The following is a 27774-nucleotide window of genomic DNA, read 5'->3' as shown; positions in this document are numbered from 1 at the left end:
TGCTACAAAGGGTTCAAAGATGGGGGCGGGATAAAGGGGAGAGAAACTGCAAAGCTGCTTCTGGTTAAACCAAAGATAACCGAGACTCAAGATACCTCAGAGACTCCCACCCACCCACCCAGCCCTTTAAGTAAGTAAGATATCATGGTTTTGTTGTTTGTTTTTCTCTCTCTCATGCTCATTTGATGCTTGCAGATTATCAGGCCTGCTGCTGTTGTTTCTAAAACATGCAGTGAGCAGCAAACACTGTTTGATGTCCACAGGACCCCTGGGAGGTGCTCACTCATAGCCTACCAGGATGGAAACAAGCAAGAGGCCTTCACTGACAGGCCAGGGCACAGCACAGACTGTGCTGCATGCTTGTCCAGAGTTCAGCGGGGACATAGTGTTGCGGAAGGAATGTGCAGGGAACATGTGGCAACATCTAAAATGCTCTAAGGTCCAGTCTGTGTCCAGTGAGGCGGCTGCACCGGGCAGAGACTAAGGCACTAAAGCTGCAGCAGGTGGGAAGACCCCCCTCAGGGGCCACTGGACGGCCTCCCAGGGAGAAGGAGCTCTGTTCCCAGTACCACCCGAGGCCAGAAACCGCTCAAGGGATCGGATCACACCATAACAAATCCCTGGTCCCAGCCAGGGAACGCTTTAGAGAAGTGTTCTGCTCCCCCTCTCAGTCGCTTGCGTCAGCTTCCTAAGGTCTCCACAGCACTGTGGGCAGCTCAGCTGCTCTTCCACAGCCGCCTCCTCTTCATACACTCTTCCTGCACATCTGTTCCCCGGCATGCCTTGATAAGGAGCAGTCCAGTCATCTCTCATTCCTCTGGAGCAGGACCCCACATATTTTCCAAGGTGGCTCTGTACCTTCCGGTGCTTCACAGCTTGATGAACGCAGCCGGCTGCTGCGGCACCTGCTCCGTGTCCGGGGGTGGGAAGACACTGGATATGGCTATGTCCACGATGCCCTGGCACAGTTCTGCATAGAGTTTCCTGAAATAAGTTTTTAAAGATGTCACTGAGCTTGTTCATCAAAGCTGGGTATGGTGTGTGTGTGTGTGTGTGTGTGTGTGTGTGTGTGTTTCAGTGACAATCTGCCCTAGAAAACTCATCTCTGTGAATAAAGTACCCACAAGAGGCTCTGCACACAGATAAAACATGTAAGGCACTATGTAAGTATTTTTAAAAAGGCCTCCATGGGGCTGGGCGGTGGTGGCGCACCCCTTTAATCCCAGCACTTGGTAGGCAGAGGCAGGTGGATTTCTGAGTTCGAGGCCAGCCTGGTCTACAGAGTGAGTTCCAGGACAGCCAGGGATACACAGAGAAACCCTGTCTCAAAAAACCAAAAAATAAAGCCTCCATGGGAACAAGGAGCTCCTGATGACTAGGAGAGAAGGTAATCTCTGTAGAGTTACGAGCCTGGCTCACCTGTCTGTGAGGCTGTACATGGAGGGGCAGGCATCATCCAGGAAAATCAACCTTCTAAGAGAAAAGGGACGCTAACGAAGATTTGTGGAGCTGACAGTTGAGATGGGACCCAGGAAACAAAGAGTAGTCAGACAAGGAGTGATGACAGAGTAGCGAAGCAGAGGAAGGAGAGGCAGGAGACAGAGGGTCTGGAGACCGGGAAGGGGGCTGTGTAGGTGCACACATTGGGGTAGCGAGAAGGGAGCAGTAGCCTATGCCAACAAGACTGAAGAACTCAGGATACATGGGAGAAATGGAGCTTGAATGTGGAGCAAGCATATTGTAGACTATCCGAGGCCCAAGGTTGTGTGGTTCAGTGGGCTTAACTTCCCCCAGGGGCAACAAAACGCGATCGTCTTAGTTTCCTTTCCCGTGGTTCCAATCAGCACACGGGAGGTTTCACCCCAGCATTGCTGACCTCTAACACCCTGGACCAAAGCGGAACACAAAGGAGGGGCCCTCCCATCTCTTCAGAACAGAGTGTGGGGAGGTTGTCTGTCTGACTGCCTTGTGGGAGGGGCTCCATGGGTGGCATGTGTCCCCAGAGCCAACTGCTTGGAACTGACCCTTAGCACAAGGAGAAGCCAGAGATGTGAGGAAACATACCTCATATGCCTGCAACTTACTCGGGAGGCATTGGGAACCCGTGGCCAGATCCACGGACAGGAGTGCAGACCAGCCTGCCTAGGCCCAAGTCTTAACCATTCTCATCCCCAGAAGTCGCTGTATGCTGACCCCACCAGCTAAGAGTTCCTCTTATGCCATTCTCATCCTTGCTGCGCAATGACATGTCTACCCGGCAGCCTCCCCCACCACAGAACTTCCTCTCCCACCCCTATCTCCCTCCTAGGCTGTCAGGTATGTGTTTTACCTTGTTAGAAAGCCTCTAGGAAGCCATGCTTCCATGTTCTCTCTTAGGAAGTCCCAACTGCTGGCTGACCTTCATCTGTCCTGCTCCATCCTCTCTCTGCTTCCCAATTCCCTAGCCTCTCCCATTTACACAATCTAGTCCCATTTTTCAACAGTCTGGTAGCCAAATTACTCAAGCTCCTCTTGCTGAAGGGACAGAGGCATGGAAGCCCTTCAGTGAAGATTAACATCTCCAGTAACACCTTCACCAAGAACCATGGCTATAAAAATGTGCCGCGCACATAAATTACCGCCGTGAGCTTTTCCCATGGGAGAGCTGGAGCAAAGGCCAGTTTCAAGGTGGCCAGCCCTACTCGCCTCTTAAACACCAGTGACACAGGAAGACTCAGGGTGGCATGGGTGTCTCACACCATGAGCCCCACACCACTGGATCCACAAATAAAACCATGTCGTTAGGAGAATCTGGGTTGGCATAAGGTTGGGCCTAATATAAAGAAATCTCTTGCATTTAAGCATTACACTTCTAGCTAACAGAGACAAGACAAAGATGTCTCTACTTAATTAAAACCCAAGCCACTCTAAATTAGGTGAGTGCTTGCCTGGTGGATCGGCTGGGTAGGCAAAGGCAGAGTGCAGCGTGTGGCCACCTGAGCTCTGTCCCCAGAGCCCGTGCAAAGGTGGAAGAAGAGAACTGACTCCACAAAGTTACCCTCCGGCATTCACACACCTGCTGTGACACATGTATCCCTGCACACACAATAATAAGAAAAAAAGAAAAGGATCAGGTGGGTGGAAAATGTTGTTAACCAGGAAGTATGATTTAGAGCCAGGCTTGAAGACTCAAAAGCCACCAAAAACCCCCAAACAAACAAACAAACAAACAATCCCATACCAAACCAAACCAAACCAAACCAAACCAAACCAAAATGAAGCTGAAGACCTCATGGTGTGAACATTCCATGAAGAAAATAAAAAGCAGCTGTTTGAATAACAACTAATACAATGAAAGAAATAAAGCTCTGGATAGAGAACATGGCGATCCCTCAGGGAAGGCCTGAGTGAGAGGGACAGGGGCACAAAGACCCAATGGGTAAGAGCTGTCATAAGGAATGGTGTCTTTCATAGGTAATGTCCTGTCATAGGTTGGGCAGCAGAGGTAGACGAGGCAGCAGCGTCACAGGGGAAGGAAGCGTGGTTTCTATTTTCTTTCTCGGGCTGATCTGGGAAGGAAGGATTTGACGGTGGCAGTGCAGAAATAGAAATTCCACTGAGGAGGCTCTTTGCAAAAGTTCCCCCAGTGAAGGAAGATATCAGACACAAAGGGACAGAGGATCAAGGAGGCTAGAAGCGAGTTCACAGGACCCACGGACTGAGCTCATGGGAGCAGAAATAGAGTGTCAGTTCCTGAGGAGGGAGACAGCAGCTCCTCCATTCCCCTAGCCATGGAAAAGTCTGGACAAGGGGTGGGTGCTCCCCATTAGACCCACAGACATCCTCACAGGACCTGGGGAAGGCAGGTGCAGACTAGGGTCTAGAATCCAGAAGCTGCACTAGTTTGGTGGCTTTATTACGAAGTTTAACAAGAACACACACAGGGGAAGTGGATCAGAAGGCCAAGGCCATCCAGGTCCTTGGTGAGGAAGAGAAGACTCCAGCTTGCTCACGAACCCTATAGTCAGCCCCACCTGGTATACAAGGGCCTGAACCAGCCAAAGGGAAGAAAGATTCTGTAAGAGGGAGGTGCCCTCCTCCAAAGATGCCACAGGGAAAGGAGGACGTGAAGGAGCCGTCGGGACAAAAGGTGGAGCCATCATTTCTAAGGGTGCTTCCTGGATGGGGCAGCCCTGAAAATGTGCTCTCTCTCTCTCTCTCTCTCTCTCTCTCTCTCTCTCTCTCTCTCTCTCTCTCTCTCTCCCTCTCCCTCCCTCTCTCCCTCTGTGTGTGTGTGTGTGTGTGTGTGTGTGCCCCACAGCCATGTGGAGGAGGAGGTATGGAACATCAGGAGGGAGGATAGAGCAGAGCGCTCTGGAGCCATGGGTCTTTGATAAAAGGGGTAGGAGGAAACACTGCAGCATAGAGCAGGGTCCCAGTGTCCCCTGAACAGTCTCCCCACTGCCTTTGGGGAGACTGAGCCCTGTTGCCTTATATCCTAGCTCAGATTCTACTGTGCGGCCACCTGCCTAAGAAGCCCTAGAATGTCACAGTCTCTCTTACTCACAGGCTAGCTTACTCAATCTGTCACATGAACAAAACAGTGCCAGGGCTTCTCTAACAGTTTAGGGTGGTGGTGGTGGTGTTTTCGTTTTTGTTGTTATTTGGAGGCAGGATCTCATTCATACATCCTGAGCACAGGCTTACTGTATAACCCAGGACGGCCTTGAACCCACAATGATCCTCCTGCCTCAGCTTCTTTAGTGCTGAGATTACAGGTCTAACCTACCATACCCAACTTTGAAACCCTGGTAGCATAAAACCACAGGGAAATGGCCCAGCTAAGGCCCCCACCAGGAAGGGCCGGCACATTGATCACGTCTCCCAAAGGACTCCCCTCACTGTGACAATGCTTTCCTGACAGAAATCAAAGGGTCCATGCTTGACCCTGTCAGACTGCCCAAGGTGCACACCCAATCTCTGGTTGTCAACACAGGCAAAGGGTTTGGGCTTACTGGGCACACGCTGGGGCGCCGTTGACTTCAATAAGCCAGACCTTCAGCTCCTCATCCACCATGAAGTCAAAGCCCAGGAGCTGGAAGCTCTGGTAAGGGAGGTGCTTGGTGCTGATGGCGGGCTCCACACTCATGAGGCAGCTCCTGTGAGGAGGAAGGAACACATAAGGCTATGCCGGGAGATCCTGTACCAAGCATGCATAGAAATCAGCTTCAACTTAATAGTCTTTTTATTTTTTTAATTAATTAATTAATTAATTAATTTGGGGGGGGGTTGAGACAGGGTTTCTCTGTATAGCCCTGGCTGTCCTGGAACTCACTCTGTAGGCCAGGCTGGCCTCGAACTCGGAAATCCACCTGCCTCTGCCTCCCAAGTGCTGGGATTAAAGGTGCGCACCACTACTGCCCAGCTTAATAGTCTTTTTAAATTGATGAATTTACCAACAGATTATTCAAGATTCAGTGTACTGGCTGGTTTTGTGTGTCAACTTGACATAGGCTGGAGTTATCACAGAGAAGGGAGCTTCAGTTGGGGAAGTGCCTCCATGAGATCCAGCTGTGGGGCATTTTCTCAATTAGTGATCAAGGGTGGGAGGGCCCCTTGTAGGTGGTGCCATTCCTGGGCTGAAAGTCTTGGGTTCTATAAGAGAGCAGGCTGAGCAAGCCAGGGGAAGCAAGCCAGTAAGGAACATCTCTCCATGGCCTCTGTGTCAGCTCCTGCTTCCTGACCTGCTTGAGTTCCAGTCCTGACATCCTTTGGTGATCAACAGCAATGTGGAAGTAAACTGAATAAACCCTTTCCTCCCCAACTTGCTTCTTGGTCATGATGTTTGTGCAGGAATAGAAACCCTGACTAAGACAAGAAGGCTATAGATCAAACGACTTCAATCACCCCTGTTCCAGGTCAAAGTTGCTAGCTCAGGCCCCACTACAGGCAGCTCAGCACCAAGCCACTATGAATCTCTATCACTGCAGATGTTGCTAGCTGTTGCCACCGCTGCTTGTGAGAATCACCGATAGCCAGTGAGCCCCAGACATTTGCTTGTTTCTGCATCCCCAGTGCTAGGTTTCCGAGCCACCACATGAGGCTCTATTAGACATGCGTGCTGGGGATGAACTGGGGTTGGTCCTCATGCTCGCACCACAACAACTTCATTAATTGAGCCATCACCCTAGACAACATCCATTTATTTCGACACGTGAAGAGTAGACTAGCACTTGGTAAAGCAGGAGTTGCAGAGAGAACGCTGGGCATGGGGGTGCTGGAGAGATGGCTCAGTGGTTAAGAGTATTGACTGCCCTTCCAGAGGTCCTGAGTTCAATTCCCAGCAACCACCCGAAGGCTCACAACCATCTGTAATGGGATCCAGTGTCCTCTTCTGGTGTGTCTGAAGAGAGCTACAGTGTACTCATATACACAAAATAAAATATACATTAAAAAAAAGAAAATTCTGGGCAGCATTGATTTCTCTACATTCTTACATTCTCTACATTCTCTATATTCTTACAGCTAATGGAACATTTAAGTATTTTTTTTGCGAGACTAAATATTGAAATCTATGACAGAATTCTTATTAGCACCAACTACTATTTCTTTAATTAGAAGAGCTTAGTAACACAGAAAGGGGTAAACATTGAGACTTTAAGCATACTGAAGAAACAGAGGAGGTCTAAAGACAGGCCAGGTCTATTGCCACACTACCCTCAGCATGCCCAATCTTGTCTAAAAACAGGCCACAGTCGCAGGCACAGTTGTCTTTGAGGCAGAGTCTGGCTATGTAGCCCTGGCTGGCCTAGAGCTCACCAGGTTTATCTTGAACTTGATGGCAATCCTCAGAGAACTCCGAAGGGTTATAGATATACACTACTACACTTTCAAATGTGGTGTTTCCTAAGCCAAATTTGTTTCCTTATCTATAATGTCAGGAGAAATAGTACCTACTCCTACCTAGCCTTTAGACTGTTCATAGAGATTATTACATAAGATATTCAGCATGACCTCTATGTAGTCCTGACTGTCCTAGAACTCGTATGTAGACCAGGCTAGCCTCAAACTCACAGAGATCTTCCTGTCTCTGCCTCCCTAATACTGGGATTAAAGGCCTATGCCACCAGGCTCAGCTAAATGTGTAGCCCAGGCTGGCCTCCAACTCATGATCCCCCTGCCTCTGCCTCCTTCAACAAACAGAGTATGTCACCACAACCAGATCTAGGCATGATTTAGTAAATTTAATAAACATTGTTCTTATGAACTAGTATGTCATTGATTCTTTACCATTGATGCCAATAAACACACATATACTACTTAGGAGTTAAAAAGACTAGTAAGGTGGAAAAATGGGGAGGGGGTGAGTATAACCATAGTACGGTATAAGCATGTACGAAAGTGCCACCATACAGTTTCATTTTGTAGCACCAACACCTGCTAATAGCCCATGTCTAATGGCACAACTGTGACCCTGGCACTCAAGAGGCTGAGGCAGGAGGATCTTGAATTCAAGGACAGTCTAAATTATGTAAATTTTTATCTCAAAACAAACAATGGGCTGGAGAGACGGCTTAGCAGGTCAGAGTGCTTGCTGCTCCTGTGGAGGACCCAGGTACAGTTCCTAGCACCCACACTGGGGCAGCTTACAACCACCTGTAACTTTGGTCCCATGAGATTTGATGCCCTTTCCTGGTCTTAGCCAGCAACTGCACCCACATGGCACACACAGACAAATTAAAAAAAAAATCTAAAAAACAAAACGAAACAAAAACCCAACAGCACTCAGGTAGACAGAGGCAGGTGGGTCCCTGAGTCAGAGGCCAGCTTGGTCTATAGAGTGAGTTCCAAGTCATCCAGAACTACAGAGAAACCCTGCCTAACAAGCAAACAAACAAAACCTCATACACAAAATCAGGCATGGGAGAGGGAAGAAAGGGCATTAAACATTTAAACATTTTAAAGCATTTTCTCTATGAAAGAATACTTTAAGTGAATTTTTTTTTTTTTGGGTTTTCTTGTCATTGTTTTGGATACAGAGTTTCATTGTGTATCCCTGGTTGCCTGGAACTCTATGTAGACAAGGCTGGCTTCATACTCAGAGATCCATCTGCCTTCTCCTTCCAAGTGCTGGGATTAAAGACATCCAAGAATGGACTCATGTGAGGAGAATTCTGAGGACAAGAAGACAAGAATCTCGTGACCTCAATTTACTCAAAACCCAGAATTATTCTTGGACTCTGGTTTCTTGCTTCTCCCAGGTGTAGTGGGTAGGAGGGAGCTTATATTAGATTATACATCACATCTGGCTATTGTTATCTGTTTACATGCCTCTATGGAAAAGCATGGTTTTCCTTCGTGCGGCTTGTCCTTGTGACTGTACACTCTATTTAGGTGACTCTTCTTAACCCTCAGAGTATAAATTGTCTGATATGCTGAACAGAGCTGACTGTGGCATGAGATGTAAGCCTGGCCATGTGTCTGCTCCGTTCTCCCCGTTTCTGGTGCCTCAAGATCAGTAAACACACCGCTACACCTGGCTCATTTAAAAGTGTTTTGATTAAAATATATTTAAAATATGTAATTTTCTAAAAGGAATTATTTATTTTATGTATATGAATACACTGTAGTTGTCCTCAGACACATCAGAAGAGGGCATCAGATCCCATTACAGATGGTTGTGAGCCACCATGTGGTTGCTGGGATTTGAACTCAGGACCTCTGGAAGGGCAGTCAGTGCTCTTAACTGCTGAGCCATCTCTCCAGTTCCCTAAAATATGATAATTTTTAGAAGTCAGAAGTTTAGTGAAAGGGGATAAAAATGCAAGCGTTGCAATCTGACACACAAACTTACACCTTTGATCTGCTAGGAGGTTAGGATGAGTAACTTCAGTGAGGGTTTTCATTGACTGAAGCTGCAGGCAGTGCACCCCTTTCTGACTACAGTGGGAGTCAGCAGGAGGCTGGCTGGGGAAGAAGAGAACCTGATGGTTGTGAGCATCATACAGGAGAGCACCCCTACACTACATGGATCAGCCAGCAGGGGGCGCAGAGGTGCCCAATGAAAGGCTCCTAGAGTAGAGATTCCTTCTGCATATTTATTTTATTTTCTCGGTGTAGGAATTCTGTTATTTCCTGTTTTTTGTTTTGTTTCGTTTTTTGGTTTTTTTGAAACAGGGTTTCTCTGTATGGCTGTGGCTGTCCTGGAACTCACTCTGTAGACCAGGCTGGCCTCAAACTCAGAAATCCACCTGCCTCTGCCTCCTAAGTGCTGGGATTAAAGACATGCACCACCACTGCCTGGCTAAAAATATTTTGATATGATAAAAATATAAATATAGCCTCGTATAACCTGTAGAAAGCAGAAGAAAAATTGAGACACTGCATGGTTTGTTGTTGTGTCTGTCTGTCTTTCTTTTTACTTTTAAATAAGTTTACAATTTGTATTAGCCTCAAATTGATTATCCAACCTTTCCCCTTAAATAACTAGTAGAAGAAAGACAAATTACATTTCTCAAAGAACAGACAGTAGGAGATAACAGAAGTGATAAGTAGCTGGGCAGTGGTGGCACACGCCTTTAATCTCAGCACTTGGGAGGCAGAGGCAGGTGGATCTCTGAGTTCAAGGCCAGCCTGGTCTACAGAGTGAGTTCCAGGACAGACAGGGCCACACGGAGAAACCTTGTCTCAAAAAGCCAAAAAAAGAGGGGCTGGAGAGATGGCTTAGCAGTTAAGAGCACTGACTGCTCTTTAGAAGGTCCTGAGTTCAAATCCTAGCAACCACATGGTGGCTCACAACCATCCATAATGAGATCTGATGCCCTCTTCTGGTGTGTCTAAAGACAGCTACAGTGTACTTACATATAATAATAAATAAATCTAAAAAAGAAAAAAAAGAAAAACCAAAAAAGAAAAATAGAGGACAATTCCCTAAAAGGCGTAAACACCCGGAGTTCCTTCAAGAAGAAACAAATCAGAAAGTTAACAATGAGCTTACCGTATTATGTGTTTGATCTGCAGCAAAATGCTACTTTCTAAGGTAATGTTCAGAGCGCTTGTTAGGTACTGATTGAACTCTTCGAAGAACATTTCGTTCCCTTCTTCGTATTTCCCATAGTTCTTTGAGTACTCTTTCTGAATGCAGTGATTGGTCAGATGGCAGGTCTTATCTTGGAAATTATCAACATGATATGGTTCTGAAGCAGTTCGCAGCACACCTTCTCTATAGAGGTAGATGTTATACTGATGGTCAACCAGGACCCAGCTTCTGCAAGCCAACATACATTCTTATTCAGATACCAGGTTTTTATATATAACCTTAACACCCTGATTTATTATCTATCTATCCACGCATCCATCTGTCTATCTATCTAATCTATCCATCCATCTATCTATCTATCCATCCATCCATCTATCTTTGAGACAGAGTCCTGCTGTGAGGCCCTGGCTGGGTTAGAGACTTCCTTTGAAGGTATCTGCCTGCCTCTACCTCCTGTGCCAGGATTAAATGTGTCTGTAACCACCTGGCACACACCTTGACTATTTGTAAGGATGGTACGGTATAGAAAAGGAGAAGGTTCTAAAGTTATATGAAGCAAATCACGTTAGCCAAAATAATGGCTTAGCACCATAATGAGGCAAATGAAGTATTTCACCAGAACTAATGAGAGACTTGAGTTGCTTGTAAAAATAGACAATTTTGAAGGCTATGGATGTGTTTGAGGTTAACAAATGATACCTCCTCTTGCCATGTTTGCCTCCCAGATCTTGGCCAGCACCATAATCTAAGCAGCCCTACCACTCTGAAGGGATGACAGTCATGAAGGCTGTGGACTCTGAACATTACCGAATATCAAACTTTCGGTGCCCGGGCTCGAGGAGCAGAGGGTGCTCGAGGTATTTCTGGATCACGTGCACTTGGCCCTGGTTGTCTATGAAATCCAGGAGCTCCGACGCCTCTGAGGAAATGAGGATGCCTTCGCCTGCAAACAAAATCCACATGGATGCTAGCCCAGCTCATCCCAAGAGGGACAGCTCCTGACCAAAGCCAGAGAAACAAAAATGCACAGGAGGGTTTCACTGGCCTGTTCCTCCGACCATCTACCTGACCACCCTCCCTCCCCTCCTGCAGTCTCTCACCCTCTCCAGGGTCATCCCATTAACTTCTCCATAGAGTGTTCTCAATGCTAACTTACCAAGTTTTAGGTTTTTAAACAAACTTATTAGAATTATTTATATTTTTGTGAGTATATGTATATGTTATACTGCTTGTGTAGAGGCCAAAGAAGTTGGATTTTCTCCTTCGACCGTGTGGGTCCTGGGGAATTGAACTCAGGTTGTCAGGTTTGGCAGCAAGCACCTTTATAGCTGAACCATATCTCTGGCCCCAAATTTCAGTTTTATAGATACAGTGTCTGAGTGGGTTAAGATATCACTGTCACTAGGTACCAGTTATAAGGATTATGATCTGTAATCACCAAATTCTCTTTTAAGATGATGCCCTATGGAAATGCCAGGAAGGCAAGGACACCAGAGCATCAGGGTGACGGCACAGACATAAAGCTGCATGCCCTGCATGCAGCTCATTAGAGAAGACTGAAGGCATGGAAACTCCCCATCAACTATGACAAGCGACATGGCCTAAAACAATTTAATCGAAATACAACACACTAAAAAAAAAAATCCAGCCTTGTAAAGCATACAATTCGATGGTTTTTAGTATACTTGGGTTCCCCAACTGTCATTAGAATCTGTTTTTAGAACATTTTCATCATCCCCCCACCCTCAGAATCCTGTAGCCATCTCTCCTTCCTCACCCCAGCTCCTCACAACTCCTAACTCTCTGTCGCTACAGGCTTCATCTTCCTCACATTCCTATGAGCTGCACCATTCGGCACAGGCCACTTGTGTCTTCATGGTGCACCACGTTTTCAAAGGAGGCCTCACAGAGCAAGCTTTATTTTGGTGAGGTTTACTTTCTCAGTCCTTGATCTTTCGGATTAACGCGTACTGGTATCATGTTTACAGTTTCTTTGCCAGTCTCTCGCCCAATTTTACTTCTGCCGTTTACAGGAACTACGAATTAGATTTGGCTTGGTGTATGTCGGAGGACAGGTTCATGTCTTTTCTGTGACTATGCCCTGTATGTAGCACCACTTGTGGAAGAGTTTATTCTTTTACTTTTGCATGTGCATAAGTATGCAATATGCATGTGTGTATGAATGTTTCCATATGGGGGGTGCACATGTGCATGTCAGTACACATGTACTCTGTGTGTGCGTGCATGCAGGGGCTTAGGGTTGATGTTGAGTGTCTTTCTCAAATCGCTCTTCTTGGCCTTATTTAATTTACACAGGATCTCTGGCTGAAACCAGAACTTGCCATTTCAGTAAGCCTGGCTAGTCAGCTAGCTCCAGGGAGCCCTTGCTACCAGGCACCAAGATGACAGGAGAGCTGCCATGCCCACCTGGCTTTGACATGGGTTCTGGGGATCTGACCTCTGATCTTCATGCTTGCCCAGCAAGTGCTTGACCCAATGAGCTACCCAGCCATGTCTTTCTTTTATTGACAGCTGCTAGTATTGTCAGTTTGATGAACTCTAGAATCACCTGGGAAAACTGGGCTTTTGGGCACTGTGCACAGGGGGATTATCTTGAATACATTATCTGAAGGGAGAAGACCCAACTTAATTGTGGGTGGGACCATTTTCTGGGTAGGGGATTCTGGACTGTATAGATGAAAGGGGACAGAGCAGCATGCACACCCTGCTCTCTTCTTCAGAATGCAGAGGCAATGTGATCAACTGCTTCAAGCTCTGCTCTCCTGACTTCCCATAATGGGACTGTGCATTGAATTGTGAGCTAAAGTTAACCCTTCCTTCCTTATGTTGTATGGCCGGGGTATTTCATCATGGCAGTAGGAAATGAAGACAAATGCCTTTTTCCCCTGTCAAAAATCAGGTGGGCAAATACGTTTGGATCCACTTTTGAGTTTTCAATCCTGTTTTGTAGATTCCTGCTTCTGTCCGTCTGACATAATGCAGAGTCCTGGTCACTACAGTGATGCAATATGCCTTAATGTCACCTAATAAGCAGAGTGAGTGAGTCTACTTTATTTTTTTTTAAGATCATTGAACATACTCTATGGCTTGTGCTTTGTGGATTTTAGAAACTTTATATCTTTAGGAAAATCCTGCTGCTCTCTTAACTGGGAACGTGGTAAACCTGCAGAGCAGTTTAGGTGACCTAGCATTCTTCCTCTGCTGAGGTCTGTGGCCCCTGGATACAGCTTGTCTTCACTCTGCGGGGGCTTTCTGACCATTCCTAACCCTCCTAGCATTTCCAGACTCCTGAGCCTACACACGCCCTTCTTCAGCACCTCATTCTGACTGGGGTGAAGTACAAGTGGAGTTGTACTTTAATTTTGCTTTCTTCATGTCTTTATGAACCAATGGACCATGAAGGATTAACAAGGCCTTGCCCACTTATGAAGAAAGGCAATCAAAACTAAAAGCAATCACATGATGAGATAAGAATTAAGTCTTTGGTTTTCCTTGGCTGAGTTGCCCTGGTGCTGTTTGTATTCTGATGTTAATTCTGTTTCCTCAAGAGGGGTTGCCCCCATGAGGAGTTGATCACATACTCAGGTGACTTTTATGTGAAGCTGTGTTTTGTGTTTCCTATACGTTCAGGTATATTTAAGTCATTCTCAGATTTCTGACAGGGTTAAAGAGTAGTTACAAACTCATCATTAGTACAAGTTGTTGAGCATTGAGAGAGATGACATAGATTTGAGAGGATGGTTTTCAGATGGTAATACAAGCTAAAACCAGAACATAATTCAGGTATAAAATTGTAGCTTTTTAAGTTAGGCTAAATAGTAGAGTGCTTTATCTGAATTCACAAACATGATGGACTGGGTGTTGAGTGTATCTTCTCCTTCATAGTTTGCATGGTTGTGATCAATTTATATCTGAAAGAAAAGAGCCTTTTAATTAGACAAAAAGAGGAAAATGTTACAGGTTGCCCTGGTGCTGTTTGAGCCAACAGTAGCACATATATGGTAGCTATAGGTAATACTTGTTTAACAAGCATAACGGCCACGTGTTCGTTCTATTAATTTCATTGTTTAGTTCCTACCCTGCTAAATGCTAATATACACCACTCATCTCCTCAAGCCTTAAAACAAAATTCTTCAAAATGTTATTCTCTGTTTACCACTTCCTGCTGCGTGGGGCCCAGGAACCAATGATGTCCTCCCAGAGCCCCCAACTCTTGGGCCACAATCTAGAATACCACAGATGCCTAGTTCTCTTCCAAGTCCCCAGTTTACGACCAGAACCAAACTAAAAGATAGTACTTAAGACAAAGTTACAGGGTTGGAGAGATGGCTTAGCAGTTAAGAGCACTGACTGCTCTTCTAGAGGTCCTGAGTTCAATTCCCAGCAACCACATTATGGCTCACAACCATCTTTAATGGAGTCTAATGTACTCTTCTGGTATGTGTCTAAAGACAGCTACAGTGTACTCGAATAAATAAAAGTAAATAAATCTTCTTTTTTAAAAAAAAGGCAGAGTTACAAGAAAGAAGCAGAAGCAGGTGAGGCCCCTGGCTTCTGGCAAGAGTTTACTTCACCCATTTTTGGGAGATTCCTAGCAATGCTTTCCTGTCCTATAATTGGTAGAAAAGAAGCTAAGGTTCAGTTGACCAGGGACAGAAATGAATAACAATGCCCATATGATCTTCCAAACTATAAAAAAATAAATTCAAGATGCAATGGTTTTAAAAAGAGTGCATGACAGTAGTTATGGGGGAGACCTGTATTTATTGCATTAGGAGCCTTCTCCTGAGCCTAAGCCTGAGTTGATACTATGAGCCTTATTCCTTTCAGGGCATCCATTCCACACATGTATTGAGTCTGTGTTTATGTGGGGCTTCTAATGTGTAGTGGGAATGGCCAGGATTTATGATACAGACCTGGGAAGACATTAACAATGCAGGTTAAAGATACAGAAAGTAATGGGCATGGGGCCATTTTAGACCAGAAGAGCCTTCTCTGACAAGACAATGTCTGAGTTGATGGAGACACATTCTAGGTATAGAATCAAATTTATCTATTTTGAGGGATCCAAGGCAGTCTTTGTGTCTACGGCACAGTGAGCAAGGCCAAGTATGGGAGATGGCTTCAGAGATCCTGGTTAAGTGTCCAGTGGGTTGGGCTCCCATCAAGACTCCAGAGCCACCCTAAATGGATCAGGAAGTAACATAATCAGATTTGTGTTTTTAAATCATCACTCTGTCTGGCAAGATGAGAGCTGGCTGAGGGTCACATTGCAGCCTCTGGCTAGAGAGACTGGTGGCTTTGATCCAGAATGGGAGTGATAGAAATATAAGAACCTAATCCTGAACATATTTTGAAGGTAGCCCTGGAAAGACATTAATGTACTTGGTATAGATTATAAAGAAGAGGAGGAATCTGAGATTTGAAGCTTCCTAGACTGGGTGAATAGTGGGATCATGCATTAAAATAGGAAATGTGAAGGAGCGGGCTGGGTGACAAGCTGGAAAGGACATGGAGAGTTCCGTGTCAGCCACTTTGCATTTGTAATGCTTTTTAGAGACAGTGAGCATCCCACTGATTCCAGAGTTCAAAGTCAAGACTCGGGCAATAAACATCAGGAGGTGACATAAGGCCTTTAAAAGTCAGGGCTAAAGTTCAGTAGTTAGAATATTAGCCTTGCATATGTAAAGCCTGGGATCTCATTCCCAGAACCCAATAAGAACCAAACTCGGGAGTGCATGCTTGCAATCATAGCACTCAGACAGATGGAAACAGCAGGCCAGGAGTTCCAGGTCATCATTAGCCAGGACATGAGAATCTATCTAAAAAAAAAAATCTTTTTTTTTTTCAGAATAAAAAAAAAATCTTCTGGGCACAATCTTCTGACTAATGATTCTGCGTGTAGTCATCCATCAGTAGGGACTGGTGATGAGATAGCTCGGTGGGCAATGGCGCTTGCTGCCAAGCCTAATGATCTGAGTTCAATCCCTGGGACCCAGGTGGAGAAGGAGAGAACAACACCAGACGCATGTGCACTGACCTCTACACGAGCATCTACAAGCCCCACCCTCAAAACAAAGAAGTGAAACAGCGCTGAAACCTAGTGTGCCAGCGAACAGCACCCAGGAAGATCCTGCCCGTGACAGAGAGCGCAGCAACGGTAACTTACCTTTGGCACCAGCTGATGACTTTGCAATCCAAACGTTGCCCTCTCCGTCCTCTTTCTTTCTATTATAAGAAGCCAAGAAGAATTCTCTCTCATCTGTCCTGGAGTTACTGACGGGAAGCTGGATGCCATTCTGCGCCGGAGCAACTGGCGTCTTGAGGTTAGTTGGATAAATCACATAGGACTCGGGGAACCACGAGCAGGACTCAGACAGCTCCGGACTGGTCTTGACTAGCCTGGCAGATGACAGAGGGTCAGTGTCTGTTCTCAGTGAGCTGTCACCTTGCTCAGAAAAGCCGATGCTTCCCCCCAAAGCTTTTCCAGAAGCTAAGATGCAGTCAGTTTTCTTTTGTATTCACTCTGAGCCTCCAAGGACAGGCTTCTAATGCATCACACTCTCTGGTGTGATTCCAAAGCCATGTCCTGGTTAATTCAAAGGCTCATTGTAGGCTGGGAGTATAGGGTCCTGGGTTTAATCCTCACCACCACATAAACCAGCCTTGGTGGCACATGCCCATAATCTTAGTATTTGAGGGCACAGAAGAAGAAGGGTCAGAAGTTCAAGGTCTGGAGACCAGCATGAACTACAAGAGACCTTGGCTCAAAACAAACAAGCAAAGAAATAACAAAACAACAACAAAATCCACAAGACTCAGAATTTAGCTCTTTTGTAAATGTATCTCTCTAAAAACTCAATGTAGCCCTACACTGACACCTTTCAATCAATGCTACACTAGCTAGATCCAAATAAAAATGGGAGCAGGGGCTGGTGAGATGGCTCAGTGGGTAAGAGCACTGACTGCTCTTCCAAGGGTCCTGAGTTCAAATCCCAGCAACTACATGGTGGCTCACAACCACCTCTAATGAGATCTGACCTTTTCTAGTGAGTCTGAAGACAGCTACAGTGTACTTATGTATAATAATAAATAAATCTTTAAAAAGTAAATAAAAAACCTTTTTAAAAAAATGGGAGCAGGCCTTTGGTCCCAGGACTGGGAGGCAGAGGCAGGTGGATCTCTAGAATACAAGGTTAGCCTGGTCTACAAGAAAAAAAAATGAGAAGAGAGGAAAGTATTTGAATAACTAGCAAAAATACTATCTTGGTCCAGCTGAAGAAAGCTCTAGGGGAAACTTCCTAGTCTATTTAACTTCATACAAACACTAAGCAGTTTATTTGAAGTACTTTTTCCCTTGATTTTAGCTCAGGCTGTTGTCCTGACAGGATAAAGAAGGAATCCTTCCAACGGGACCCAGGATAGGAGTGGACCTAAGGAAATACCTCCTGTTCCCAGAAGGACACACACCACAGAAGATAATATCAGGCCCCGGGCATGGCACAAGGGATTCCCAGCACACCCACTCTCCAGTCACAGCTAGAGCTGGAGGTTCTAGATCCTCACAAATGAACAACTGAGTCATAGAGAAGTAAAGTTCCTATATCACAAATGTGCAAGACCCAGACAGGTGCAAGCTCCAAACTCCCGAGCCCTAAGTGTCGTTAAACCCAGCCCTAGGAATTGGAGGCATTGAGGACATGCACAGGCCTCCCTGAAGTGGCTATTCATCCCTCTTCTGTCCAGAACAGAACTGCTCATGTGAGTTCTGAATCCAGAGTCATCTACAAAACCCAGTCTGAGCAAATGGCAAAAACAACAACACCTCAAACTAAGATTTGAGACAAAATGGCTGGGGATTTTGGTAAATCAGTCGGTAAAGTGCTTGCTGTGCAGGCTATGGGTCAGGGATGGATCTCCAAACCCCTTCCACAGAAAGCAGCATGCTGGGAGGTGACCTCAGAGCTGGGGAAGTGGGAGATACACAGATCCCTGGGACTTGCTGGCCAGACAGCTTAGCCTAGTGTCTCAAACTGTGTTTCAAGGCACAGTTTCTCTGTGTAGCCCTGGCTGTCCTGGAACTCACTCTGTAGACCAGGCTGGTCTCGAACTCAGAAATCCGCCTGCCTCTGCCTCCCAAGTGCTGGGATCAAAGGCGTGCGCCACCACACCCAGCAAAAACATGGTTTTTTTTGTTTGTTTGTTTGTTTGTTTTTAAAAAAAGGTAAATTGTGGCACCTGAGGTTAGTAAGGGTTGGGGTTAGTCTCTGGTTTCAATACACATGTCATCAGCACATACACAAACATATTTGCATTCTCTCTCTCTCTCTTTCTCTCTCTCTCTCTCTCTCTCTCTCTCACACACACACACACACACACACACATTCAAATAAAACCATTTTAACAACAAGCAGGATTTAAAAGTTTACTTCCTGAGTGGCCAACTCTTCAAATGCTCAGTGGTTGCATGTGACCCATGATGACCATAAGGGACAGTGATGTAGAGCTGAACATGCAACCAGGGAGCGTGCATGCAGGGAGCTAAAAGTTTGTTGATTTCTTAGTCTCTTTGGGTTGAAGGAAGCAAACTACAAACTACATCTAAATTTAACCAGAAAACCAATGCACTGTAATAACGTTTTTACAGTAAGTACAACTTTATTGATTTAGCAGGATGGCATTTCCTTTATTATTGTATTGCTACATTCAGGTCACACCCCAGTGTTGTTTCTAGAAGTACACACAAAAGCTTTGCTGTTCTATCCAGGAACAACAGATTAATTCAGCTCAAGCAGTGCTTTTTTTTTTTTGAGCATGGATGAAATGTTATGTATGTATTATATAGTGAGCAGAGCTAGTAAGCTATGTGTATCATGAGAGGCATCTAAGATTGAATATTTTTCTAGTTTAAAAATACATATTGGGAAAAAATAAAATAAATATTGGTGCTGGAGAGATGGCTCAGTGGTTAAGAGTACTGGCTTGTAGGCTTAATGCTACAGAGGATCTGGGTTCAGGTCTCAGGACCCACATGATGGCTCACAAGCATCTGGAACTCCAGTTTCATGGGATCTGGCATTCTTTTTTGGCCTTCTTGGGCACTACATGCATGTGGTACACATATACATGCATGCCAAACACTAATTAATAATAATAATAATAATAATAATAATAGCAGTTTTAAAATATAAAACAAGGTATATTATTAAGAAACTGAAGGAGGAGCACAGAAGCTAAGAAGCTGCCCAGGAGAGTAAAGGGAAAAAAATGAATAAGTAAATGAAATAATGGGAAAGACGTGGCCCACAGTCATACAAATCCACAGTCAGAGTCAACTGCTCTGCCTGTGGCATAGTAAAATGAAAGAACAGTCTGTTTGGGAAGGCAACATTTTTAGAGAAGAAGAAGCAGATGAGCAGTTTTCCTTCCATTGTCAAGAAAGAATCAATGATATTCGTGATTGAGATCATAAATACCTAACCAAATCATCCTTTTAAGAAATATTTTTTTTACAATATTTGTATGTGTGTGTGTGTGTGTGTGTGTGCACGCGCATGCATGTGCACATATGAGTGTATGTTCCAGTGGAAGATGTAGGATCCCCTGGAGCTGAAGCTTAGAGATGATCGTGAGCTGCCCTTGTGGGTGCTGGCAACCAAATTTCCAAGCCCTGGATGGAAAGTGTGTGCTCTTAAACACTGACCATCTCTCTAATCCTTGAACCAAACATTCTTAAACAATTTTTTTCCCTTGCTGTGTTGAGGACAGAACCCAGGGACTCGAATATTCAGGAACACCCTCTAAAATGGAGCCACGCATTCCATGGCCTGCCAACAACTTTTTAACAGGACCTAAACTTGTAACTTCAGTCAGCGCTAAAACAGCTATATTTTTTACACAAGAAGAAAGCCATTGTGCGTGGATGGATGATGAAATGAATTACTTTAAATAAAAAAAACTTGAAAAGATAGTGTACTGGCCAATTTTATGTCATTTTGTCACAAGCTGGAGTCACCTGAGAGGAAGGAGCTTCAAATGAGAAAATGTCCCCACAGTAAGATCTGGGTGTAAGGCATTTTCTTAATTACAGTGACTGATGTGGGAGGGCCCAGTCTATTGTGGGTGGTGCCATCCCTGGGCTGATGGTCCTAGGTTCTATAAGAAAGCAGACTTAGTAATCCATTAGGAGCAAGGCAGTAAGTAGCCCCACTCCACGGCCTCTGCATCAGCTCCTGCCTCCAGGTCCCTACCCTATTTGAGTTCCTGTCATGGCTTCCTTCCATGATGTACTACAAAGTGGAAGCAAAGCCAAATAAACCCTTTCCTTCCCAAGTTGCTTTTGGTCATGGGGTTTCATCATGGCACTAGTAACCCTAACTAAGACAGTTATTTCCCCAATTTTATAGTTAAGCTCCAAGTAGCCATTGGCTACAAGCTCTAACATCAAAAATAAATTGAAAAATCTTAAAATATTAAAGTTCTCTTTAGCCCTAGATAAGTTATGACATAAGCAGATGCTGCTCAACTAATACTTTGGTTATGCTTATCCAGAAAAACATTTTCAAAGTTTGGCCTAAACCATCCGGCCTGATGCTGCAGTCCTTTAAAACTGCTCCTCACGTTGTGGTGACCCCCCAGCCATAAAGTTATTTTTGTTGCTACTTCATAACTGTAATTTTGCTGCTGTTATGAAATATAATGTAAATATCTGATATACAAAATATCTGATATATGGCCCTCAAAGGGTCGAGACATACCAGTTGAGAACCACTGGCTGAAACAATGTTGAACTCATGATGTAGGCATCTTTTAATATCTTGTATCTATCAAAGAATTTCATCTACATGTAAAAATTACTTTTTGTTATAACAGACAGAACTTCAAGGCTGGGTTAAAATGTGGCTTTGCTGGCATGTTAATGTCCCCTTTTAAACTCCACTGCAGCATTTGATACCTATTGGAAACATGTGCTTCCCTGCACCTGATGATACAAATTGGAAACATTTGCTTTCTCAGTTTTCGGAGGCTCACTCTATAAAAAGTATCATGGCTGCAGCTGCCCAAATGGCTCAGGGGCCACTTGCAAATGTCATGTCAGGATGAATCACCAGTTCAGGAAACCACTGAAATAAAAAAAAATCAAACAGAAGACAGTGAACTTAATGAATGTTCTCTGCCAATGGACTCTGAGGGAGAGATGAAAGCATTTTCCTATATTAACTTCAATTAATATCTTCTTGAAGTAGAGATACTTGCCAGGTCATTATCTTCACCCAGCAAGCCATTATTTCATTCAATATTTTTTAGATTTTTAAATGGCTGTATTATACAAAATCTCACATAAATTCACATTATACACATATGAGTTAAGTTTACAGCTCAAGGAAGGAAAAAACTTTATGATCTACCCATACAGGTATGACAATTTGTATTATCCAGCTTCATAGCACTTAATAATTATGATTTTACATATTTTTATCATGTAACAAAATGCAGAAAAATTTTCTTGCAATTATGTTGTGAATGTTAGCTAAACAAACTAAAAATTTGAAAGTTACTTTTCAGTAAGTTCAATACCCCTTTAAATCCAATATTAAGATAACGAGATGACATATCATTGGAGTAGTTAATGTGGACATAAAAGTTTTTCAAATAACATACACTCCAAGGCCATGGCAGTTGATATTGAGCAAGGAAGGTTCTAGTCTGTACAAATGGAACAGTATGGCCAGGCATGCCTGAGAGGGCTTCCCAGAGCCTGCAGGGGTTCTATGTTGAACCTTTGACATGTTCCTTCTTCCGGTCACTTCTAGCCCACAAGATGAGGGAGATAACACTTCTAACTAGCATCCCTTCAACCCATACAAAATCACAGCAGAGATATACACTGCAAAAGGGAGCCAGCCAGCTGTAGTGCCTTGTAGAACACTCGGAGAGCAATGGAAGTTGCTGCTAATAGTCCCAACAGTCACCCAGCACAGGTCACGTCACCATTTTCAAGATGCCACTACAGATAATATCCTATGTGACTGTGGCTCAAAGACTGGGTATTGTCTAACCCCATTTTCCAAACGGGACACTGGGATTCAGGGTGGTGCTGTCTAAGGTAGCAGAACTGGTCATGACTTCAGCCCTGCATTCTGACTCATTACAGCTGTTGAATATGCAAATATGCAAAGCACTATTATTTTTATAGCATCCTCTGCTTCTCTACTTATAAGAGCAGAATTCTACTTTTGTCTTCACGTGTCTGTGTGGGCATGCTCACATTCAAATACGTGAAGGTGCCCACAGTGGCCAGAGGAGGCTGCAGATGCCCTGGAGCTAGTCAGAGGTGGTTGTGAGCTGTGTGACATGGGTGAGGGATCCCAATCCAGGTATTATGGCAGAACAGTATGTGGGCTTTCAACTACTGAGCCATCTCCCCAGCCCTGGCCATTTACATTCTAAACACAGTTATACAAAGACTTCAGGAAGCCTCCCTCTGTTTTAGGAGCTGATGCTAAATCATGAAAACCCATCCCAGAGAAATGGGAAAGATACCAGAACCAGCACATCCGAAGAAAAACAGAGATGCTATGAGAAGCGCCCAACCCCCTAAGTCCAAAAGAAACATTAGCAAGGAAAGAGAGCATTTTGCATGGAGTCCCATCTTCTAGTGCCTCTTTACCTGAAGGCTCTTTGACTTCTCAGACATGCTTAGGGATTACAGAGAAAGAGTCCAGGAGACCTACCATAGCCCTGACCTTAGGAGCAAGACCAAGAGCTTCCATCTGAAAATGACAGTACTAAAAGCAACGAGACTAGGTAGTTACTACCATTACACCCACAGATGTTAAAGGCCAAACCCCCATGAGGTCTCAGGCCCTTGAGCTGCATCCACTCTTACACATCACCTGGTTTAATCCTCATAATTGCTTTAAGAGGGAGGTACTCAGGCTTAGAGGGATAATAAGATTTGCCTGTTAATAGGATTCTTCAGCGAGCTGAGGGAGAACCCCAAGCTGTTGACCCTGGATCTCAGTCACTACTCAATTCTACCTTATAGTACCATCCTTGTGATATCTAGCCATACCCCTATGGGCTCAGAGAGGGGTGGTGGAGATGACCATGTGGCACTCTGTCTGAGTATCTTCTCAGGAATCCCTAGCTGCTTGAGAGTCTTCTGGGGAAAGCTTGTACATTCTTCTCCGGGGACCAGAAATGCCTGGCAACTTATCCCACGGCCCGCCCTTCCCCTACAATGAGAGAGGATGGGAAAGTTTCTAGATGAGCCGAGAAAGAGCAGAAGAGCACCTGACACTGTAGCAGATGCTCAGTCACTCTGCTTCAGGATGTGGCGACTTTGAGGTGTCTGTCACCCATGTCAGAACACCAGGGGTAAGCTAAAACTATCCCTCTGCTTGACTCCTGGCTTGCCCTGTTTTACCCTGCCTCCCTTGACTACAGATAGGTTTGCCTTGAAAATCTTCCAAGAAATCACTTACACTGGAACTCCCTTCCTGAGAGCCAGGCTCTGCTTCTAGGGAGCATCACCTAGGAGACAGCCAGGCTTTAAGAGATACACAGCAATGCCTTAAACTGTAATCAAAGCAACTTAGAGGAGGCCACAGCCCTGCTATATCGGTTGGTTTTAAAACAGTAAAGACTTTCTTTTTCCTTACAATAATCCCTTATCTTGGATTAAGTGCTTCAGGATGAAAGCTAAACCATTTATATAAAAACACCAAAAATGGAGGTCTTCGGGAACACTTACTTTACTAAAGAAGCTTTGCGGCACAGTTTGTCCGCCCCCCTGTAGTAATTCACCAGCTGTGCCAGCCCAGGCTCGTGACCTACAAGGAAAGAAGAGACTCAGAAGGGAAACAGCAGGTGCCAAGTGACAATGTCAGTAGCAGAATGTGCAGGACAGATGTGTCATAGCTTCCCTGTGTCTCAGGTCTTACCAGCTTCCCTGTCTCTCATCTCTTACCCAGATCCCCTGCCTCTCATGTCTCACCCAGCCTCCCTGTCTCTCATCTCTTACCCAGATCCCCTGCTCTCAGGTCTCACCCAGCCTCCCTGTCTCTCATCTCTTACCCAGATCCCCTGCTCTCATGTCTTACCCAGCCTCCCTGTCTCTCATCTCTTACCCAGATCCCCTGCCTCTCAGGTCTCACCCAGCCTCCCTGTCTCTCATCTCTTACCCAGATCCCCTGCTTCTCATGTCTCACCCAGCCTCCCTGTCTCTCATGTCTTACCCAGATCCCCTGCCTCTCAGGTCTCACCCAGCCTCCCTGTCTCTCATTTCAGGCTGGTTGTTAAGCGTGGAGTACTTTTGTTTCTCTGTCCCAAGGTCCCTTTTCCTCTCAGTATCTATTCTCAATACTGAGACATTAATACTGACCTGCAGGTCAGCTGTGATGTGGCTCCCTTTTTCTTATTAGAAGGGCATTGGATATTTTCTATTTCATATCTCGTGTTGGCCCTTAGCATAGTCCTCTCTGGGCTTAATACACATAAGCTTGTAATCTGTTGAGCAAGGCTACTTGAATGCAGCCACACATCCATCCCAACATCCAAATATCAAAGAAGGCAGCAGAGTATGGGCCATCTACTTCAAGGAGCTTCTAGAAGCCACTAAGAAGTGAAAGGAGGTGCTGGAAAGACCATCAGAAGCCCCCAGAACTTCTTTGTACTATCCCACGAGGAGACATTTCAATAGTTCTTACTACAGGAACCCTTTTAAAACCACAACTGAAAGCTTAGAGTGTAGCTTAGCAGTACTGTGCATCCTTGGCCTAAGTGGGGCCTTGGGTTTAATCCCCACGTTGGGTTCAAGCACCAACATGATAAAATGAAATAGATACAGATAAATGATTAGAAATAAAAAGATACAACAAAAATACATTGTATTAAAAAAATTAACCCCTAACAAAATGCTTTGCAACAAAAAGTAAGATTTTAAAAACAGACTTTGAGTTGGGTGTCAAAGGAAACAATAACAAATCCAACCATGGCACACAACCAAATCAGAAATTTCAGACATTATCTGGTTTGCACAATCTCCCTGGGAAGACAGGCCCAAGTCTGTTGACCTGGTACCTTCTCGTCCCACTGGCCTCGGCCTCCCAGCGCCTGACTCTGACTCTCTGTGCTTTCTCCTTGGTTTTATGCAGTCCACTTTAGACAAAAAGAGAATACTCCCAAGAGCGAGGGGGTAGAACCACTTTAATGGATATTTTTATTTATGGATATTTTTCCATAAAAATAAGATGTCTGCTGGTCATCTGCTAAATGCATGTTGCCTTCTCTGGACTGGGACCCCAAAGGGTTTCTATCTGTCAGTATACCGACAAAGCCAGCCACCCCGACCCCAGGCTGGCCAGAGCCTTTTGGTGTGTTCTACCTAAGTTCTTACCACCAGGCATTGTCAAGTGCCAAGAGGAGCCAGAAAGTCAGAAGGGAAGCGATAAAGTAAGGAGAAACTACCTAGTCAGCCGCTCCTGCACTCCTCTCAGGGAACTTAGTCTTGTGGGACTTTCTTCGCTGAGCCCTCCTGAGGAATCCGGCTACCACAGGACATCAGTTTCTAAGCAGTTTCTAGTCTGCGACTTCTGAGGCTTCCAATCGCCACTCCACGGAGTCGCCATCTTAGAGTATAAATTTGTGTAATAAATGAAAAGTCGGGCGGTGGTGGCGCACGCCTTTAATCCCAGCACTTGGGAGGCAGAGGCAGGCGGATTTCTGAGTTCGAGGCCTGGTCTACAGAGTGAGTTCCAGGACAGCCAGGGGTATACAGAGAAACCCTGTCCCCAAAAAAAGTCGTCCCTGAACTATTTCGGTAAGACTAAGCCTTAACATACTTCATTCCATAAGCCATCATAGCTTGCTATGACTATATAATGTCATCCAAATGCCCTATGCAAGCTTGTCAAATAGCCAGTTAGTTCCAAACAAACTGCTTTCAGTATAGCCTCATCCATCTCTGACCACACCTATTTCTGAAAAACCTCTTCAGGAGGGGACACTACTTCCTGGGGTGTTCGCTAAAGTAGAGGTGGCCCCCTCCCCTTCTGTCCTTGGTATACAAATGATCCCACCCCAAGTGAATTTCTGTAAAAGAATCAGCTACCCAGAGAGAGGCAGGCCCTCCCTAGATGACTATGCAGTAAAGGGACCATGAGACCAAGTTCAAGTCTGTGGGATGCTAGTTGAACTCATCAGGACAACTTCCAGATTACGTCATTTAAAAGGGAGTTGCTGGGGCTGGCGAGATGGCTCAGCAGGTAAGAGCACTGACTGCTCAGGAGTTCGGATCCCAGCAACCACATGGTAGCTCACAACCACCCGTGATAAGATCTGACGCCCTCTTCTGGTGCGTCTGAAGACAGCTACAGTGAATTATGCTGGAGCGAGCTGCGGCCGGACCAGGGTCCTGAGTTCAATTCCCAGCAGCCACACACATGATGGCTCACGGCCATCTGTACAGCTACAGTGTACTCATACAAATAAAATAAATAAATCTTTAAAAAAATAAATAAAAATAAAAGGGAGTTGCTGTCCCTTCCTACATGAGAGTATGCGAATAGAGCGGTGCCAAGCCAGCTGCGCCCATGTGGATGAGGAGAGCAAAAGTCATCCAAGATCGTGTAAAGAAACATCACCAGATGCACAGAATGCACACTTGGTGCAGCTAAAAGGAAAGGTCTAAAATGGAACAGCTCCCCACGCCCCGGCTTCTCTGGAAGCTCCTGCTTTGGGTAAGTCAGTGAGTTTTCCCCACATTCCCTGCCGGTTCATATGAGCCTCCGAGTAACACAAACCTTGGTGGTTTCAACCACAACTCCCCCTCCACGCCCACACCACACCGGGCGGAATCCTCGCTGGCGGAAAGCTGCAAGATGACTGATGCGGGCCCAGGGAAGCTGGGGAACCAGGCCGACACCCCGGGTGCAGGGATAGGTCACTGTCAGCAGACAGGGCAACCGCACCCAGACTCCGTTCCGAATCCAGCTACGGGTTTAGGTCTTGCTGGACCCATTTTAGATCTGCTAGGGCGAGCTCGCGCCTGGGGAAGATTAATGACCTTAAAAAACAAAAGCGCTGGCTCTCCGATTCATGCGCGCAGCGGTCACGAGGAGAAGGCTCACCTAGTCTCCCGAAGGGCAGTCGGTTCCTCTCCCCCAGCATCAAGTTGAACCTGGGATTGTCCCGCCGCAGCCTCTTCCAGTATCCGGTGGCCAGCAACAGCCGGGAGACCTCGGCGTAGACGCTGCTATTCTCGTCGCGCACCACGAAGGTGTACATGGCGATGGGCAGCGCGCCCCGCAGCCGCCACACGAGTGCAAGGCACGGCGGCCTCGCGTGCACACTGCCCCAACCTCAGCCTCAGCCTCAGCCCCGCTGTCCGCCTATTTCCCGGGCCGCGCCTCCGGATCACCCTAGTGTCTGCCCCGGGCGCCCGCGCCACCGCCCGAGTGGCGAGCGCCACCGGGACGCCGCGCCCACCGCCGGCGCCCCGCCCACGACCGTGATTCCGCGCGGCGCTCAAGGCAGGTCTGCGGGCTTCTGCCACTGGAGCTCCCAAGCAGGGCCCGCCCCGGCCGCCACTCAGCGAGTGGCCGGTGGCATGGGGCTCAAATGTGGCTGCAGTAGTAGCAAACTGCGGAGGAGAGACCAAGGGAAATGATTACAGCTGCGACATAGCCCGCAAATATCCCTTACCGCCCTCTGCCTGGGTCTTCCACCTAGTT

The 27774-nt window shown here is 45.8% G+C and overlaps 1 protein-coding gene across 1 annotated transcript; it reads right to left on the bottom strand.

Moving 5' to 3' along the window:
* Positions 1-145: 145 nt before the first annotated feature.
* Positions 146-27543, bottom strand: Ttl (tubulin tyrosine ligase). Its single transcript, XM_031371862.1, has 7 exons — positions 27172-27543; positions 23796-23874; positions 16209-16441; positions 10826-10961; positions 9977-10246; positions 4995-5138; positions 146-984 (listed from the first exon to the last, which is right to left on the bottom strand). The coding sequence occupies exons 1-7, from the start codon at positions 27326-27328 to the stop codon at positions 870-872; spliced, it is 1134 nt and encodes a 377-aa protein (XP_031227722.1). The 5' UTR covers positions 27329-27543; the 3' UTR covers positions 146-869.
* Positions 27544-27774: the final 231 nt, after the last annotated feature.

This window comes from Mastomys coucha, unplaced genomic scaffold (assembly GCF_008632895.1).
Source record: "Mastomys coucha isolate ucsf_1 unplaced genomic scaffold, UCSF_Mcou_1 pScaffold15, whole genome shotgun sequence".
NCBI classification, from domain to species: domain Eukaryota; kingdom Metazoa; phylum Chordata; class Mammalia; order Rodentia; family Muridae; genus Mastomys; species Mastomys coucha.
The sequence above is the reverse complement of the archived record's forward strand: the minus strand, read 5'-3'. Positions and strand labels throughout refer to the sequence as shown.

Excerpts from the sequence above, each read along its gene's own strand:
- Ttl (XM_031371862.1), bottom strand. The coding sequence starts at position 27,328 with ATGTACACCTTCGTGGTGCGCGACGAGAATAGCAGCGTCTACGCCGAG. Across the intron at positions 23,875-27,171 it reads ACTGCCCTTCGGGAGACTAG|GTCACGAGCCTGGGCTGGCA; the intron begins GTGAGCCTTCTC and ends CTTTCCTTGTAG. Across the intron at positions 5,139-9,976 it reads CAGATCAAACACATAATACG|GAGCTGCCTCATGAGTGTGG; the intron begins GTAAGCTCATTG and ends TCCTCCTCACAG.